This window comes from Leptonychotes weddellii, chromosome 6 (genome assembly GCF_054177405.1).
Source record: "Leptonychotes weddellii isolate Sample4059 chromosome 6, ASM5417740v2, whole genome shotgun sequence".
In the NCBI taxonomy this organism is placed as follows: domain Eukaryota; kingdom Metazoa; phylum Chordata; class Mammalia; order Carnivora; family Phocidae; genus Leptonychotes; species Leptonychotes weddellii.
The window spans coordinates 126,511,030-126,531,550 of record NC_138374.1 but is presented as its reverse complement, the minus strand read 5'-3'; the positions used below and the strand labels follow the sequence as shown (position 1 = coordinate 126,531,550).

Sequence of the window (20,521 nt, the reverse complement as noted above, 5' to 3'; positions counted from 1 at the left end):
GGTAGGAACCCTTTGAAGATGTAAACAGGTGAAGACTATAAGAGATGCCTCCACAAATGGATCCTTTCTTCTATTAAACTCTTCTGGAGCCTTTTGGAGCCTTTTCATCTCTATATTCAAGAAGTAAATATTCACCAAATTTATTGAGATCTTACTATGTGGGAGGGACTTCAGACACTCGTCACGGTAAAAGGGTATTTAACTCATATAGATCATCTTGATTACCTTGAAAAGGTATTTAACTTATATAAACCACCTTGATTACCTCAAGGAGGCAGAGAGAGCCTAGTGGTTAAAGGACAGGCTCCAGAGTCAAGTTTTCTTGGGTTCAAATTTCAGTCACTTTCTGGTTTTGTGATCCTGGCCAAGTTACTCAGATACTGTGTTAGTTTCTTCATCTGTGAAAAGGGGACAACACATAGTACCAACAAGATTATTGAGGACTGAATTACACAAGTTACACAAAACACTTCCAACAAACCTGGCACTTAGTGTGTGCTCATTAAATGTTACCCACCCTTTTTATATCCTCATTTCTTCATTTTTGTCAGAGACTGTGTAATAAAACACATGTGGTCTCTACTCTTTCTCAGATATAAATAGAATGAAAAAGCTAGGGAAGATGCTAGTAAGGCTTTGCTTCATGGTTATGCCTCCTAGGAGTTTGGTAAGTACATTCCCATTCAGTTATTTTAAACAGTCTGGTACTTTGCTCCCATGAATTGTAGGAAGACAGGACAAGAACATATACTTCTGGTGAACAGAACTCTAAACGACGGAAGCCCAGTTAAGTAGAAATTCCAGATTAAGGTCTCTTATTTAACACCCTAAAATGGACTTCTTTGTTTTCCAGATCAGAGAGGCAGAGGGTGCGGCTGTTTCAACCACTAGCCCTGCTCTGCTCACTAGTGGGTCTATTCACTTAAGTAATGTGGAATTCCTACAAGATGCTAAACAAATGTCTGATACCTAAACTACTCATCCCTGTCCAGGGTTTTACCCTGTGGCTCCTAGGCAAGAGTTTATGATGTAGTAGGTCCTTCCTGACTAAAGAAAGAATAACTTCATTTGCAACAACTTTGAAAGCTTCCCGCAAGGGCTTCAAGCATTATAAAACCAGGAGGTAGGGAAAAGAAATCTATAGAATTAGTGACACTTGCTAAATACAAAATAACGCTTTAATGTGAAAATATATCAAAGCCTTTTAGGTTCTTCTAATTTTATATTTGATGCAATTCAAAAACACTCTTTGGTCTATAAAAAAATTTGTCTCATGTTCTGTTATGTATTTCTATAGCTAAACAAACTTCTGCTCTCAGAATAATGAAATGGAAAGGTTAGTGACTTCCCCATGAAAAATAATCCAATTACTAACTCCATTTTGTATCTGTAGGTTAATCTAAGACAGAAGTGATAAGGAGGGGACAATAGGCAGGGAGGAGAAAGCTTAAAGAGAAGATCAGAGGTGGTAAGAGATAAAGGGATCAACTCAAGAGATAAGGACTAGAGAAAAACAGAGCATAGCAGAGATAAACTCACACTTTAATGATACTCTGTGGGAACATTTGTCTTGCCCTTTGGAATTATGATTAGCTGATGGATTACTGCTTGTGGCTTTTGGGCACTTAAAACTCTACATATCACTACTTTTCTGCTCTGAGAGTTCCAACGGGAGGAAGTCTTTCTTTGGGAGGCAGTCTCTTAGTGGCCTGGGCTTTGTCAGCCCCAGGGTCTACTGAAATCTGGTTTCTTGCCTCTGGTGAAAGTCATCCACTAAAATAGCATTTAGTGACTGATATAAATAAATGAACATATGGGGACAGTTGTCATAGAGTATAAAATGGATACATGCTTCATCAAATGCTAATGATGATAAAGAGAAGCCAGCAGCATTTTCCTCAGTCCTGTCCCTGACAGCGTCTCTACCACCTCCCTTACCCCAGCACCCCAGCAGTCCAGACACATTGCACAAAGCAAGAAGCCAGATTAGGTTGCTGGGGGGAAAGGCAGAGAGAGAAACATTTCAACAAAGTAAAAAATACAAATAAAAGATGAGTAGGGAAAAAGAGAAGGCAAATCATAAAGACATGATTATGTGCTCATAATTTAAAAAAATGACTATCACAATGTAAAGTGAAATTTTCATTTTTTAAGATATGTATTCTTTGAATGAATTTGTCATCATCTCAGTGGGTATCACTGTGGGAGAATCTGAATGCGCACATTTTCATTAGCAAAGTTACCAACCTCTATTTCAAACCTTCTTGCCTTTCTGTTGCCTCAATTATCCTGCAATTAAAAAATGAAAACGAAACAAAAACCAACAGAGGGGATAGTAATTGCACATTAAAAGAATAGCTGAATGTAGCTTTTTATGTTAGAAGGAAAAACTAGTAAATAAATATTTTAAAAAGCAAAGTATAAGTATACTATTTTAAAAAGCAAAGTTATATGGGTGGTTTATAATCTATACAACTGGAGACTCACAGCTACAAACTTTTCCTGATGTTTAAGTCTTAGAAAAGTAAGCTCTTACAACTAGGGTGACTGTATAATTTATCACACAAACCTGAGCACTTTCAAGACCGAAGAGGATGATATTTGTAAATACATTATAAGACAGAAGGGGTAAACTGGGACTGTCCCAGATAGTTACCCTATTTTGAAACAAAGCAACTTTAAAATCTGAATTGGTTAATGTCAGACATTCACCTGTTCTTGGTTACCATAGTGATATATTTTGCGTATTTCCAAGCCTTTTTTTTTCTTTGTCTATGCTTCAGATTCTAATAGTCACCATCAGAGCTAAAATTTGAAGATGCTTCCTTGTACAGATTTAGCATTGATATAAACATGCATCACCCAAAAACTGAAGCCTTTAAGAGGTACTTGGTCAAGATTCTTTCGAGCTCCATGAAAGCCAGTCTTCACATGGAAAGGAAGAAGATAAAAGATATTTAAGCATTTCATGTATTCTGTGCACAAATTCGTTTTTAAATTTTGGAAAATGAACAATTGATAAGAGAATTTGAAAAGTAAAGATGAATTCTGTCTTCTCATTTTAGTGTACAGAAAAAAAGAATGTCATCTGGTGCTTATGGGTTACCTAATACTGACATTTTTTACATGTTGATCTTCCCTGCTTAATAAACAGTAATGGCTTCACAAAAACTAGAACTTAACTCAATTGAAAGGTTGTTTTCCTGTTAACTTGAAAATTGTTGTGATCCAAATTCCTACAATTTCTGCTTTAACCTTAGATTATTTTAGTTATACACATGTGCCCCTTTACAAGGCAGTATCTTTACAGTTTCTGTCAATGGCAGGCTATTTACCATAAACCAAAGAAATAAATTTAGAAAATGGGTGTGTGCTATGACCCAAGAAGGACCTCAACCATACACAAACAGGATTTTGGTTGTTTGGTCAGTACAGATAAGATTTGGGGTTTTGCTTCTTTTAGAGATCTTTGTCTTCTAATGTTAATTAAGGTTATTAAACAACAGCAATGACAAAGTCAACCTAGTTATTTGGACAGTTGTAAAAATTAAATCTAATCAAAGCCACGTTGTATTGATTGCTCAGAGACTAGGCACTCATTTGGTTGAAGGGGAAAAAAAAATTGTATCAATCAGCTAATTCAATGATAGCCTAAATCATGCCACCTAGAGGAGAGCAGTGGTATTTCTCACAACTTCCTATTTGGAGAAAACCAACATGCTCAATTTTCTCTATTTTCATCACAGCTTATTAAACAATCATACAATTATCGTTTTGCTGTAAAAATCTTTTTAAAAACTAATCAAGTGTTACCTCAAGAATATTTCCCATCGATTTGTTGTTTAATTTCCAGAGGAAAAGCACTATATAACAGAAACTACTGCACAAGAAAATGAAAGCTATAATTTGATGTACTGAAAATATACATTTTTCAGGAAAGATCCTACATCAGTAACAATGGAACTTCCATAATTCTAGTTATCTCCTAGCCAATAACATTCAAAGCTAAAATCTAGTCTTCCTGTATAAAGCATAATTTAAATATCTAAATTCTTAATAGCAAAAATGTCAGCACTTACATTTTTATGAATCATCAAAATGTCATTAAATAATAAACAGAAGCATATGGGCAATATATTGTATCTTGGTAATGAAAGGAGCAACAGAGTTGTGTTCTAAGAGACAAAACTATGGGATCCCACTCCAGTAGTAACACAGTTCCATTTCTGCAGAACCCAGATAATTAAAACATTTTAATTACCAGACATATTCAAGACCTAAAATAAACTCTCCAACGGTACATGGTATTATAAACGGACAGAGGCAACCAAAATGAAGCCTGGGAAGACATGCTACTTGAAACTCTAACTTGCCACTGCCAGGAAGGCTTTCACTTTTTAATACACGTTGTCCCCTCTACCTTCCCCAGGCCCTAGGTTTATGTCCTAAGTAAATGAAACTGAAAAATAGAACATGTCCATTTATTTTTCCAGAGCAAAGTTCAATTTCTAGAATCTCATTTTCTTTCTTTCTTTTTTTTTTTTAGAATCTCATTTTCTGTAAGACATTAATATCACCTAAACTTAGGGAATTACTATTGTGTATAGCAGCTCTGTTGATTCAAGCTTGGACCTGAATGTATTAGTTGTGTGACCTTGGCAAGTTATCGAATCTACTACCTGTTCCCCCAAATGTTTACTGGGGACAATAACAGCACCAACTCTATGGGGTTATTGGAAGACTGTGTGAGCTAAGGGCATTATAAAACAAATAGTATCTGGCATATAATAATTACTGTATAAATGTTTGTTGTTATTATTACTTGTTCTGTTTCAACCTAAACTTGAATGATGGATGGGACCTATCAAAATAAGATGGTTGAGCATGAAAAGGCAACATTTTAAAAATAAATCAAGGAAATAGAGATACTCATTTCAAAATAAATTTCTATTAATCAAGAGACACAAAGTGACACAAGGGGGAAAGAATCAAATTTTTCATGTTCAATGTTCAAAGCAAGGTAACTGTTAAAATTTAAAAAAAGAAAAAGTAGGATTCTAGCAAACAGGACTCTTTTTTTTTTTTTAAGATTTTATTTATTTATTTGAGAGAGAGTGAGAGAGACAAAGAGCACAGGAGGGGGAGTGGGAGAGGGAGAAGCAGACTCCCCGCTGAGCAGGTAGCCCGATGCGGGACTCGATTCTGGGACTCCAGGATCATGACCTGAGCCGAAGGCAGAAGCTTAACCAACTGAGCCACCCAGGCGCCCCAACAAACAGGACTCTTGATACAGTTACCTCTGCACTTCTCCGTATCAACCCTTAGAGTGTCCTAGGTAAGACAGTATTTAGAGTTTGAGTTCTGGAACAGTCTAATTAGGCAAAAAAATGTTTTAATATCTCATTAAATGTCAGGATCTTTTTACTCAGTGTGAGACTTGTCTTGCAAACTGTCAAAAATTATCTTCTTTAATAATGTATTCGTATATTCATCTAATGAATTTTTGGCATTTAAAAAACTTATCCTATCCATGGTTTTAATCTTGCCTTTTAAGTTAACATTATTGACACGTGTTTTCACTGGTCTTCACAGCCATCATTTCTAAATGGCAGCAGAAAAGTAGAAGTACCAAAGTTTATGTAAATGTTCTCTTATCACTGAAGTTGTAGGTTGTCCAAAATTTCTTGCCATTGAAAACAATGCTATAATAGCATTCACACAACATTTTTGTAATCAGGGTCTTTTCCTGAAGAGCGTTTCCAGAAGTAAAGTTACTGAGTCTCAATATGTATCTACTATCTGCAGACTGTAAACTTTTGTGGGGAGAAACATTTACAATTACATAGACCAGAAATGAATGATAAATCTACATGCACAGCGCCTGATCCTCCAAATGCCTAACAGAGGACATTTCTTGAGACCCTCCCTACTACACAGCAGGCACTGTGCTAGATAGACATTGTGGATATATTATTCAAATTTTTATTATTTGAACAAGTGTATGCCTATGCCTGATTTATATGCTAGTGATACATAATTTCACCTATCATCAAGTGTATTTGGGAGTCCGTGGAAGAACCAAAATATGGCAGTTGTGGGTCACACAATCTAGTTATTCCTAGTGTTTATAGAGAAGGATAATATCACCTTCAATCTTTTTTTAACTATGGGCTTTCATATTTATGATACATTTAAGAGAGCCCAGTGTATTGTACAAAGACAAATATTATGTAGAAACACCCTGATGTTCCGCTTGGTAATTCGCAGTATTTCAGGGTGACTGCTGTGTCTGGGCGCCTTGCTGATGTTTGGAGAGCTGATGTCAATCTATTGTTTATGTCCATCCCATGGGAGGGGATACATTTTTACCTCAGATTGAAGTCTGGTTCTGCAAGCGCAAAAAGGCAACTGTCTAGTAGCCTGAGGGTGAATCAACAGCTGCAAGGCCACCCACGCGTTAAGGACACGGCTCTCAGCTGTCTCTCCATTCAGAGCCCCAGTTGGTCCTGACCCCATACAAATTTGGTGTTCTTGCTTTGATGTTTATGAACCGATTGCATTTAAATGCAGGATAATGATTCAGGGGTTACAGAAACTGTTATTTATACAAATGTGGTTAACACCTCATCATTTTAAACTGGCTGTGCTAATAATGCTCATTGTGCTCTTTGTTTTCTGGGTTTTTTTTGCCCAAATCTGCAATCTACATTTGCTCTGGCAGGATGTCGAGTGTGTGCTGGAATAGACTGGAACTGCTGGACAACTCTAGAGGCCTGCGACTGAAGGCACTTCTTCAAGGAACCTCCTAGCGTACACGGTGTCTGGTGTCTGTGGGTCTGGCAGTTCTCCAGGTATCCTTGTTCACGTACCATAAATCTATGTTTTTAGAGAATCAATAAGATTTAAAGTTGGATGTATTCATTCTGAAAGCTGCAGATGATTACACTAAAAAAATGAAATGCTATTTGTTATTCTGGCCTCACATTTAAGGACCATAATTACCTGAGGAAATAATGTAATTACAAAGCAACTTAATGTATCTTCTTCAAAATACAAATAGTGAAAAAGAGAAATCGACAATGATTTAATCAATAAAATTACACCAATATTTGTATATACTTAAATTATATCCATAAAAGTTTATCACAAGAACTCACAGACATGATTTCAAAGTTTACTGATACATTATCAGACTAAATATACGCCAATTTTATTCTCTTCACAGTTAGATAGACCACCATTGGCCACGTGTAGCTTTTAAAATTTAAAGTATAAAATTAAGTAAGATTTAAAACTCTGTTCCTTTGTATCACTAGCCACATTTGAAATATTCGGTAGCCACTTGGGCTACCATATTGGACAGTGGAGATACAATGTATCCAGCAACACAATCCTATTGGACAGTACTGACTTGGACACTGAAGTTATAAGGAATTATGCTCACTCCTTTAACACACATCCTTGCTTACATCCTTGGTTGTAAACGCTGCTCACAAAGAGCATTTAACAGAAAGCTCAATATGTACCCCTGCAATTGGAGGGAGGGGGAAAAGGAGGGAAGAGGTGAGCAGTGCTGGACTAGTTATTCTTGACAAAATAAAACATGTTCTGTAACTGTCTCTGAGGATACCTCTTCTGAGCACAAAAGGTTCATCACACATCTAGATAAAAAGCCTAAAACTGTAACTCCCTGAAATTATGCTTAGTAGCCTGGATGAAAAATATTCATGTGGTTCTCTAAGCTAGAAAGCACTCTTTAGAAAATCTAAAATTATTTAAAAAGCATTAGAAGATACCTTCCATCTATAAATTTCTGATTGGATTCATTACAATTTAGTATTTTGTTAAACGTCAATCACGGTTCTAAATGTCTTATCATGGACTTCAAAGACCATCTTACTTCCAAATCTGTTCACAGGTCTTCTTGATTAATACATTTAGTCAAGTTTCAGAAAAGTTCCCCTGGTGAAAAAGTTCACCAGGCCTAGCTTTGCTGCAATAGTCGCTAAGATTCAGCTATCCAGCTGGCCCAAATTCAGACCCCTGTTTCCTTGCCCTGCAAATATCTGCAGGGCTTAACAGTCTCTACCCATCACTAATGTACCAAACAGACACAACCAGCACATTAATCCTAAGAGATGAATTTAAGGAAAGAGCAAAATGAATTCTGCTTCCTTCACTTCACTTTCTAATTTTAATTAAAGAAACAATGGTAGTTATGTCACATCTAAGTTGAGAATGTACAACCTGCTATTTTACACACTGCTATAGACTGAATATGTGTCTTCCCAAATTCATACATTAAAGCCCTAATCCCCAATGTAATGGAATTTGCAAGTGGAGCCCTTTGGAGGGTAATTAGGTCACAAGGGTGTAGCCCTCATGAACAGGATTAGTGCCCTTATAAAAGAGACTGAGGAAAGATGATCTCTCTCCTCCCCAAGTGGAGACACAGCAAGAAGTCAGCTGTCTGCAAACCAGAAAGAAGGCTCTCACTAGACATCAAATCTGCTGGCACCTCAATGGTGGGACTTATCATACTACAGAACTATGAGAAAAGTTTGTTGTTTTAGCCACCCAGTCTATGATATTCTGGTATAGCAACCTAGGCTAAGGCAGACAGATTGTAGACACAGACACATACATGGCTTTTCTTAAGAAATTACAAAGGTCCAAAAATATATCTACTAATTTTTTAAATGTTTATTTTATTATTTTTTAAAGATTTATTTATTTGAGAGGGAAACGGAGAGTCTCCCAAGCAGGCCCTGCACTGAGCGTGGAGCCCAACACGGGGCTCGATCTCACAACACTAAGATCCAAAACCAAGAGTCAGACACTCCACCAAATGCACCACCCAGGTGCCCCTCAGATGTTTATTTTAAAAGTGAAATTCATGTTGCACAAACACATCAACATCCTAAACACAATAATGGTACTCTAAAGTCATTAAAAAGCCTGAAGAAATAAAACTTCCATCCCATTTCACTTATGACTCTTTTCAGCACATAGATTGGTTAAAATCTATGATAAAAATAACAAAAAATAAGTAAAGATAAATAGGGAGCAAAAAAAATTATCCAAAGTTTGCCGAAGTATTGCCTTATTTATTTGACCTCCTCCTTTCTCTTCCATAGAAATACTTACACCCTTTGGGGATTCCGTTACAGGAATTCTCTTAGGCCTTACAAATTCTTTAATTCCTTAGCAACACGATTTACATCTTCAGTTTGTCTATGCTTCTGTTCACACTTTGAACTTGGGAAGTCTCGGCTATTATATGTTTAAGTAGGACGTCTTTAGGCATCTATGGACTGTAATCAAATGGCTTTGTAATGAAGTACTGTATTCTCACCGCCAGAAGACCAGTACTGGAGGCAGGAATAGTTGGTGGCCACTGAATATTAAGTCTATTCATAGATGCAAAACACAATGACCAAGAGCCCTAAGAGGTTTCCCGGAATATAAACATTCCCTTTTCACTCCCTTGTAAAACACACAAAATATTTTAAAGAACTTGGGACTTACCCTCAAATAAACCTTCCGGAACCTCCTCCTGAGTCATTTTCAGCTCTGAGTACTGAAGGTGAGCCTTCAGACCATTCCATCTAAAGGGCTTCCACGGTATGCTTTTCAATGAGTAGAATAATACTTGATCTATGTAGAATTCTAAGTAATTTGAAAATAAATTCAGTACTCTGACTCCAAGCTAAAGTGCTAAACTACTAAGATGATTCTAAGTGTTTTCAGCCGAAAACAGGTATTAATTTTGACTTTGAGAGTTCAATGCCTAAAAACAACTAATAACCGATACTAAACTATGCTAAATATTGAGAACATTCACCACAGCCACCTAAATATCCAGATAAGGGGACAGGATAATACCTAGTTACTAGTTACCATTTCCCATAGTCTTTCTAAACAAATAAAAATAACCTTTTTATTATTATATTACTCTAGTTAACAAAAATAAAAACCAAATATTGTTATATTGAGATAAAGCAGGGAGGATCTAGAAATGTGGTTCTTTTTCTTGTCTCTCCCTAACTCAAAGACAATGTAGGAAGATAGAATAGATGCAGATTTATCTGATTGATGTGAGAAGAATTTAAATGCTGTAGGTAAAATACTTAGGGTAGAGGTGACAGAGCTAGAATATTTAAAACATTCATCTCAAGATACATATTTAGTTTCTAAAATAATAGGCTTATCCTTGAATTTATATTAATATGTGATGGTATTTTGCCTACATAGTGTATAGCTAAGATGCAGCAATACTAATACATATAAAACATCCCATTTTTATGAAAGAAATTATTTCATGTACTTTGAATATGCTTTACAGTGTTCTAACATAAGTGATAAAATTTTTTCTTATACTGCCAACTTGTCTTTATTTTGGAATAAAATAATTTCTGAAAGAAGAAAATCTGCATAAGTTCTCTTTCTTATTTTCAGTTAAAAAATTTTGCCCAATTTTTCTAAATTAAACCAAAAACTATGTGAGTTTATGTTTCAAAAACATTTTAGTAAATAAAAAGTTATTTACCCATTTCTGTCATTCAAATGTACTATTCAGAAGAATTTTGCAAAGCTTTAACATGATCCAGAATAAGATTAAGAGCAAAAAAGAAGTATAATCTTTAATTCTGGGGAGAAAAAAGTTTTTAACTGCTCAAAGAATTTTCTTTTTCAAAATTATGTATATGTTCAGTTATAATAAAATATTCACCTGTGTTAAGTTATACCGTGATAGTTAGCACTCTTATTATTTGAAGGAGTATTTGTTCACATTTATTTATATTACCCTGACAAAATGGTAGTTCTATAATTTAATAAAACACTGAAGTTCAAAAGTTGGGATAAATACAAAAATATATCACTTGATATCTTAGGTGTGCATCTTCCTTTATGATAACAAATACCAGGCCATGGACTAATTTAACCTTGGATATGTAATACTTGTTAACACTCAAATGGGTTTGAAAATATAAACATCTCTGCTCCAGCATAAGCTTGAGGGGAGGATGCAAGTATGTGCAAATGAGTAGTAGAAGGGAATGATTTTTATTATGGAAAGATGGGAAAAGGAATGGATCCCTTTTTTAAAAGGAACAGATCACATTTATTAAACAATTCCTTTATAAACTTTAGATCTTAGACCTATTCGCAAAGAAATTTTGGAATTATATTCAACAGTCTTACTTCTTTTTGTTTAACATCTAGATACTAAGTCACCCAATTTAATCATCTTTAAGGGAACAATAAGGAACCAAATCTACAAACAGATGGGAGTATTCTGATGCAGACTACCTGCAGTCTAACTCTATCACTTCACTGGCCAGTCAAACCATAAAAGAGAATTTAAGCTAACTCAAATATTAGGGAAAAGCTGGGGGAGGGGAGAGCCTAAAACATGTCAAATATGCTTTCTAAGAAATTATGCCTCACTGCATAAGTTAAACATGAGAATTTCTACCTCAGTAAATTTCTCATACAAAAATAACGTAACACTTATATATGTTTTAGTATATAAAAGGACATAATAGAAAAGTAGAGATTTGGTGTGTTTCTTAAATCTTATTTACCAGGAGTTCTAAAAATGAAATTATCACCCTGAATCAGAAATACTATCATTTTAAATTTCACTTCATAGGTTTCTCAATAGCTCACCAAAACAAATACCAAAAATTCCCCTCACAAAAGCACAAACACATAGGACCAGTAAGTTGGAAAGCTGAAAAATATTAACTTCAAGGAGTTCATTTTAATTATGAAAAGCACTGCACTTCTAGAAACTGGTGATACTGAAACAAAATACCAATATCCATGACCAATATGTAAACTTATAATGATCCAGGCAAAATGTGCATCTCGCTGGTTAAGCAGAAATACTTCTTTTTACAAATGTCTGAGAAACAATGCTTAAAATTATACAAGGTTTAAGAAACCTAATTTAACAAAGTTTTCATGAAAAGAGAAAACACCAAAGTTGGTAATAGTAAAAGTCTTTTGGCTTTCTACAAATGATAGCTTCAGAGCCACAGACCTTTGAAAGCACAAAGTATTTTTCTAGGAAAAATAGAATGATTGTATGCTGTGTTTCCTCTACAATCTTATGTATCCGAGTTGCTCCCAGACCCTGGCTCACTGTTATCCGCACCATCACTTTCTTTGTCCCAGTCTTTCATGGACGCTCCCATCATGAAATCATCACGTAAGATTGTCCATCCAGGGCCCTCTTCTGATTTCATTTCAGTCTGAGGACAATTACAGAAAAAAACATCAAAAGGCAATTTAATCATAAGGAAATAAAAAAGCCCAAGCTACAAAACAAACTTATCAACACTTAGTTTCATAAAAGGAATGAAAACAAGACAAATCATAGTTTAATTTATACACTATGATATAGGCACAAATATGTATTAGAGCTATATGTTAATAAACTACTTTTAACCCCATAAAAGAATCATGGAAGCAAAAGAAAAAAAAAATTTTTTTTTTGGCAGGGGGAGGGAATATAATAAAGTCTAGGTTTGCTATCAATTTTCAAAATCTGGAAATCAATACAGACTTAAATATAACATTTAGTGATGATTTATTAGAAAAATTCTGGCAAATTATTTTAAAACAAATAAATATTTAACAAAGGTTTACACACAAAATAAAAGAGAGAAAAGGAGACTAACTTGGTACTGTGCTAGGTTTTTATAGATGTTATCTCATTTCACATTTGATAAAAATGTGAACCAAATGTTCTTTATTTAGGTTATGATCTCACTGCCTGACCTAATCATGTAATCAAAAGACTAAGCACATGCTAAAACGATAAATAACTGAAGGAGGCAATAAACATACTAGGTAGTCAATTCATTTTGCTTATCTATAGGATTTACATAAAACTATATGACAGCCTAAGAATTACAGCCTTGCATTTCATGGTACAACAGCACCACCTTGTGGTATTAAGTAATACACTATATGCAGAACTCTTAAGCTCCGGGATTTCTTTCCTTCATTCCACAAATACGAGAACTGTGTATCAAGCACGGTTCTTAGTGTTGGAAATACATTCATGAACAAAACAAAGTCCCCGTCTTCCTGGAGCTAACAGTCTATGCCTTCCTATTTATATCATTCATAAAAGACAATGTTGGAAAACTCCCTAATTATGCAAGAACCCATGATATTTGGCCAGAAAAGTGTTATCTTTATGGGAACTATTAACCATATAAAAAGCAATTTTAAAGAGAAAAGATATTAAAGACATTTTCTAGGTTACAAGAGATTATTTATCTAATTCTGCTGAAGGTACATTTTATTTTTAAAAAACATAGCCCTGAAACAGTCATTCCATTTAGAAAAAAAAGGACACTATTACAAAACAGAAAAAATATCCCATTGGATTACCCCTGTCTTCCTGGGATCAAAGAGTCAAGCAAAGCTTGTACCTAAATATAATCTAAAGACTGGAGAGTATATAAATGTGAGCAAAGATTTCAGAATTGACTTAAGTCAAACAGCACACTTTGTACTATAATTTAACCAACGTGAAGAAAGAAAAAATATCTGTTAGTTAAAAACCAACAGTAAAACAATTGCAAAGCTTCTCATCAGCCACACTGATATGGGAGTAAGCAAGTAAGAAGGGAATTTATAACTCTCCTCATGGAGTATGCTAACACCTTCTCCCCTCATTTCTACAATATCAAACCTACCTTCCTAAAACTATTCTTGCTTCTGTTAGATTTAGTTACGTAACTGGATAAAAGGCTGTTTTCTTTGATTCAACTCAAGTTATCTTTGCCAATCTCCTCACCTTAAGTAAGAGAAAGAGCTGTTCCCTTGAAGAGAACCACTTAGATGCAATAATGAAAACACCTCTCCTGCCAAATTAATCAAAGTTTTCAAGTAAATTCTAAAAAGTGTATGCTTCCTGGTATAGTCATATGCAAGTTACTGACTAGTAAAGACTTAACCCTGACATTAATGTTTGTGTTTACATACGAATATGCACAATCTCAGTGGTAAGCTTCCATGTGCACACACCTGCACCCAAAGCGCTATCAACATGCCGCCAACCACAAGAAGGCAGACCTCTCATGCCTGAGCTCAATGCAGACTGTTTCCACATGCGAGCACATCCTGACAGCCCACTTCTGCGGGACTCTGAGTTACTCCTTTACCAGGCAGCACCATAAAAGCTGTTAACACCAAAAGAAAGGAGGGAGGGAAGAAGGGTAGAACAGGAACAAAGCCTTCAACAGGTAGTTCAGAAAGAAAGGAAAGATCCATAGTGGACCAAAGGAAAGGACTCATTAATTAAAATGTTGAGACCAACTGCCCGGCCCGCTTGTCTGGAAAGACAATTATGATGTTTACATGTTTAGTATCTCAGGCAAAGAGAAGCATCTCTCAACGGTCTGATTTGAAGAGTAACAATGAAGTAAAGCTTTGTTGGGGGATTCTGGTGGTACCATTTTTGTTTTTTCAGCAATCGACTGTCTGTATCAGTAATTTTCCAAGTGTGGTCCCCAGACCAGCAGCGCGAGCGTTAGTATCACTTGTTAGAAAATGAAAATCTCAGGCCCCATTCCAGACCTCCTAAATCAGAAACGCTGGGGGCTAGAGCCCAGAAATCTCTTTTAATAAGCCATCCAGTGCTTCTGATACTGGCCGCAGCCTGAGAACCACCAGTCTATAAAAGAACAAATATTTCTTAGTGAGTTTCATTCACTGCTACAAGACCAAGTACACATTATAGCTGAGAGAGGAAAGATTTTAGATTCTGGAAATCCAATGTTAAGACACCTCACGGGATGTTTTATCAATTGCCATCATCCAAGCTCTCACATTACAGTGGTATTTTTTAAAATTTTTTTTTATTTTATTATGTTAATCACCATACATTAGTAGTGTTCCATGATTCATTGTTTGCGTATAACACCCAGTGCTCCATGCAGAACGTGCCCTCTTTAATACCCAATCACCAGACTAACCCATCCTCCCAACCCCTCCCCTCTAGAACCCTCAGTTTGTTTCTCAGAGTCCATCGTCTCTCATGGTTCATCTCCCCCTCTGATTTCCCCCCTTCATTTCTCCCTTCCTACTATCTTCTTTTTTTTTAAACATAAAATGTATTATTTGTTTCAGAGGTACAGGTCTGTGATTCAACAGTCTTACACAATTCACAGCGCTCACCATAGCACATACCCTCCCCAATGTCTATCACCCAGCCACCCCATCCCTCCCGCCCCCCACCACTCCAGCAACCCTCAGTTTGTTTCCTGAGATTAAGATACAGTGGTATTTTTATACTGTGAAGCAACAATATGGAGATTAAAAAACAATAGAAAACTTAGTACAAACAAGTATGGGTTAATATATTTTAAAAACAGGTATTTTTTATAATATTTGTCCTGATGGCAGCTCAAGAAAAACTCTGTTTTAAAGGCAACAGGATGACCCTTTACGTTCTATGCCTACACTTGCTAAAGAAATACACAGCCAAAAAAAAAAGGCGGGGGGAAGGGGGAGAGTGCACATAAGGTGGCAGTTTGAACATAAACAACTAGTCTTGCTCAAATGCAAAACTCAATAAAACAACAGAAAAGTGACTTATTATTTAAAGATTTTTTTTTTTTTAAGGATTTTATTTATTTGACAGAGAGAGAGAGAGCACAAGTAGGCAGAACAGCAGGGAGAGGGAGAGGAAGAAGCAGGCTCTCCACCGAGCAGGGAGCCTGACGTGGGGCTCGATCCCAGGACCCTGGGATCATGACCTGAGCCGAAGGCAGCCGCTTAACCGACTGAGCCACCCAGGCGCCCCATGACTTATTATTTTAAAGATATAATCCACAAGGAAAAGATCCAACATCAACAGTGCGGAAGCAAGATGGACTAGAAGAGATTGTCTTGGCAAACCCGAGAAAGCTGACTCCTAAGACTGCAACTGTCAAGCTGTAACCAACCCAATTTACACTGCAGAATCTTCAAGAAACCAACCAACAAACGAAACCCCCAGGAACTAGCATTCACTGGGTACTTTTGGAAGTGAGGGTAGGAATAGAAGGATCAAAATAAAGAGAACTGGGTGAACCTTATGTTGAGAAACAATCAGATCTCTGGATCCCCTTCCCCATTCCACACTAGCTGGGTGGAAGACTGAAGGTTTAACCTCTGGAGAGGTAGTGGGCTAAGCACCGATGAAGGCACAGGTATAGTACCAGAAACAGAAGGTTAAGTCACACCCCCCAACCCCCCCCCCCCCGCCCCGATAATGAGTCCCAACCCTCTTCTCACTTTGGGCTCCCCAAAATGCTGGGAGGCAGACCTTTTCCTTCAGGCAGGAGATCAGGAATACTCTAGAGAAAACCTGGCCAGTCGCTAATAACCCATGGAGAGAATGCTACATTAAAGCTCCTGTCACATGGACAACATCCACATGCTCACAACTTCATGGTCTCTTTGGGATTATTTGTTCTAAATCATGAACAGACAACTAAGGACTATCAGAAAGAAAAGAGAGAATAACAAACACAAAATTATATTAGAAATTATATATTAGAAAGCACCTTATAGGAAAACAAAACTGTCCAAAGAGGCGAAAATACCATTAATATCCTCAGAGTTAGGAGATTATAGTGCATCCACAAAACAAAAGCAGTTGCTATTTAAAAAGAAACATTAAAAGAATAACAAGGAGCTTGAAATTAAAAACATGATGGCAGAAATAAAACATCAATACAAGGGTGAGAAGGTAAAGCTGAGGAAATCACCCAGAAAATAGAGTAAAAAGAAACAAGTGATGGAAAATAGAAGTAAGATAACTGGAGGACCAGTCCAGGAGGTTCAACATACAATAACAATTATGCAGAGAGAATGCAAATATGGAGGGGAGGAAAATCAATGAAATACTTTAAGAAAATTTCCCAAAAGTAAAGGATACACACTTCCAGAATAAAAAGAGCCCTCTTGAATGTCCAAAACACAAAAGAAAAACCGAGTCACATCAAGGACATCATGTAAAATTTCAGAATAATAGGTACTAAAAAAATATCCTAAGCTTTCAGAAAGAGAACAAACAAGTCACATACTTAGAGATGGCCAGGAATCAAAACAGATACGGATTTTCCTATGAGCAACCCTAGAAGCAAGAAAGCATGAGACCCATTCTTTCAAAACGCTGAAGAAAAATAATTTCCAGTTTAAAATTCAATACTCAGATACACCATTATTCAAGTATGAGGACAGAAAAGAGGTACTTTCATACATATAAGGTACCCAAAAGTTTACTTCTAATTAAGCCTATCTTGGGAAACTACTGAGAATGTCCTCCACAAAAACGAAGAATAAACCAAGAAGAGAAAGACACAGGATAGACAAAGTAGGCAATCCAACACAGGAAAGAGAAGGGGATTTCCAGGATGAGAGTAAATGGAGACTCCAGCATGGTAACTGAGCATTGGGCATATAGACATTCTAGAACACGGCACCATCGTTTTAACCTGAGAAAAACACTGGAAGATATGCTTTACCAAAACAGTGGGAATAAACCAAGAAAGAAGAAATGAGATCCAGTAAATATGAAATCCAATCCAGGAGAAATTCCAAGGATCACAAAAAATATAAATCCCAGGATGACAACTGTGAAGCAGGCCAAGAGAGCAATCAGCCCAGAAAAAGGAGAATGGGGGCCTCTAGGAGAGAATATCTCAAAAATATATTACCTGAGGTAATTTGATTTTGAAAAACTAAATAAGGAAGTTACATATGAAAATCAAGGCAATTATTAACTCAAGGAAAAACAAATAGAAAGGAAACAAGTTAAGAATACAGAGATGCATAAATGCCAATATAACCAGCTAAAGGAGTAAAAAGTGGTTGTCCTGGGGTAGGAGCCATGAAGAATAGGCAGAATAAGGCAGAAAACCATTTACTAATAATCCTTTTGGCAAAATCTGGCCTTTTAAACCACATGGATAAGTAAAAATTGATTTAAATAGGGAAAAGGAGGACAGCAAGTAATGAGAAAACAAACTATTCCTTGATCACTTCCACAAATTCTAAGTTTTGTAAGCCTCCTCTAAGATCTTCCCAAAAAATCTCCCCCAAGATACCCTTCCGGTTTTATTAACTATGATTCTGTTTCCCTTTCCAATTTATTCAAATGAAAAAAATGTTAAAAACATGAATTATAATATGAAACTATTATGTACCAGAGTTTACATAATACTGCCTTATTTCTAATTCTCTCAAGATTCCTAGCCAGAAAGCAAGTCTTTCTCATCTTATAGAAGGAAACTAAGGCTCAAAGAAGTAAAGCAACTTACTCAACTTCAGTTAATAAATGGCTGAGTCAATACTCAAACCCAAATCCATGATCCCAATGTCTAAGTTCTTTCCATAATACGATACTGCTCTAAAACTTAGTAAGAATACTATATATTACTACATCACCTGTTATAACCTATAAATTACACAGTAGAATGAGTACTAAAATACACTGAAAATGACTGAATATGTTTAAGATAATTTCTATGAAAGTCAGAACTTGGGGGGCGGGGTGCCTGGGTGGCTCAGTCGGTTAAGTGTCTGCCTTCGTCTCAGGTCATGATTCTAGGGTCCTGGGCTCCCATACTGGGCTCCCTGCTCAGCAGGGAGTCTGCTTCTCCCTCTCCCTCTGCTCATGCTCTCTCTCAAATAAATAAATAAAACTTAAAAATAAATAAATAAAAGTCAGAACTTGGGAAAATTATATTAAACAGATTTACATAATATCAATTTACTGTATCTTTTCCATAAAGATGATTTATCATTAAGTATAAAAATTTTCTGAATACTTGGACCATCCACAAAGAAAAGGTGGATCAGAAATTAATATAAGAAAAGAAGAAGGCTGAGGGAAATTCCAAATGTGTCATTCACTGGAAACACTTGCCTAGGGTGATTCCTAAATAGATTTCATTACATGTTAAGACATCGTGAGAATTAGGATTTTTTGTTTTGCTTGTAAAATGGAGGTAGTGGTAATTTGATGCATTACTTTTATAAAAGGAATGAAAACCAATAGAGTTCTGGATTTGAATCACAGTTAACTATTGATTACAACACTGAAAATCAGAAAGTTCAGAGGTCCAGGTCTTGAAAGAATAAATTAAAGATACTTCCCTTAACCTTGGTACAGATATATTGCAAGATACAGTTAACCATACTATACAGGTTAGGCACAGATATTTACCATCATCAGATGGAAGTTGTATTAACGTTAAGCATAGATTGAAACGATCAAAATTGAGCAGCTTGTGAAGCCTGTCAGTGTTGTTCAAAGCAGTACTAATTCAATGACCTAAAGCAACCTACAAGATAACTCTCTGGGCCTACATCAACTGAAAAGTAAAACTGATTAAATGCAAAAACTTAATGAAAACCACATGATGCAAGGAAATAATATAGTCCCTACCCTCATTGGCCTGGTTTTATACAAATATTTAATCAAGATCATACAGAAGCAGTCTGTGTCAATTCTGAAGATGAAGACAACCCTTAAAAATGTTAATCAGCTTCCATTTCAAGGTTCAAACATACATTGGCAGCTATTGAAAAGAAAACTGAAAACAGAGGTTTGGAATTATTCATTAGTCTAATACCAAATAATTAAGAGCTTAACCTCATTTCAATTCTGAAGGGGAAAATTAAAGTCAAATCCTAAAACAATAAACAGTATAATCACATCTATATTTAGCAATCAGCAATAGTTGAGATTTCATTGCTTTCCCTAAGAACGTTGTTTTCATTTTAATTTAGTTTCACCTAAATTAAAAAAGGTTCTTAACACACTGGCTAAATTCATCTTAATACCTTTATTGTTGCAAATTTTTTAAAAAGCTATTTATAGTTGTAGTTAGTAATGTCCCCTCCAACTGATTAAAGCCTATCTGAAAGTTCTGCCGGAGAAATGAAGGATGTATGGGAAATCCCTTTATAAAAAGATTTATTCTGGTAGAAAGCAACAGAACTGAACTACAGCCCCATATTTTTAGAATTTGAATAAGAACATCTATGATTTTGTCATCATGCCAGACATTAAAGCATCCCACTAACCATAAAGGATTGAAATTTATTTATTTATTTATTTATTTATTTATTTATTTATTTATTTATTTATGTTTGTTTGAAAGAGAAAGCGGAGAGAGCAGGTAGATGCTTATTCTTTTCACCTTTCTGTAACTCTGTAGGAGTTTTTATATTTATTTATTTTTTAAAGATTTTATTTATTCATTTGAGAGAGAGCAAGAGAGAGAGCACGAGCAGGGGGTGGAAAGGCAGAGAAGAGGGAGAAGTAGACTCCCCACTCAGCAGAGAGCCTGATGCAGGACTCGATACCAGGACGCAGGGATCATGACCTAAGCCAAAGCAGACGCTTAACCAATTGAGCCACTCAGGCGCCCCATGGATTGAAAATTTAATCAGAAAGGGTTGAAATTTTCAATCTGGAATGTACAAGAGTTCTAATGAAGAA

General features: G+C 35.9%; 1 protein-coding gene across 1 annotated transcript in view; it reads right to left on the bottom strand.

Annotated features, from left to right (window-relative positions):
• Positions 1 to 2,713: 2,713 nt before the first annotated feature.
• RRP15 (ribosomal RNA processing 15 homolog) overlaps positions 2,714 to 20,521 on the bottom strand; it is a 49,530-nt gene continuing 31,722 nt past the window's right edge. The window contains exon 5 of the mRNA XM_006738264.3: positions 2,714 to 12,260. Within this exon, the coding sequence (XP_006738327.2) occupies positions 12,117 to 12,260 (144 nt within the window). The 3' untranslated portion in view covers positions 2,714 to 12,116. The remainder of the gene's footprint in view (positions 12,261 to 20,521) is intronic.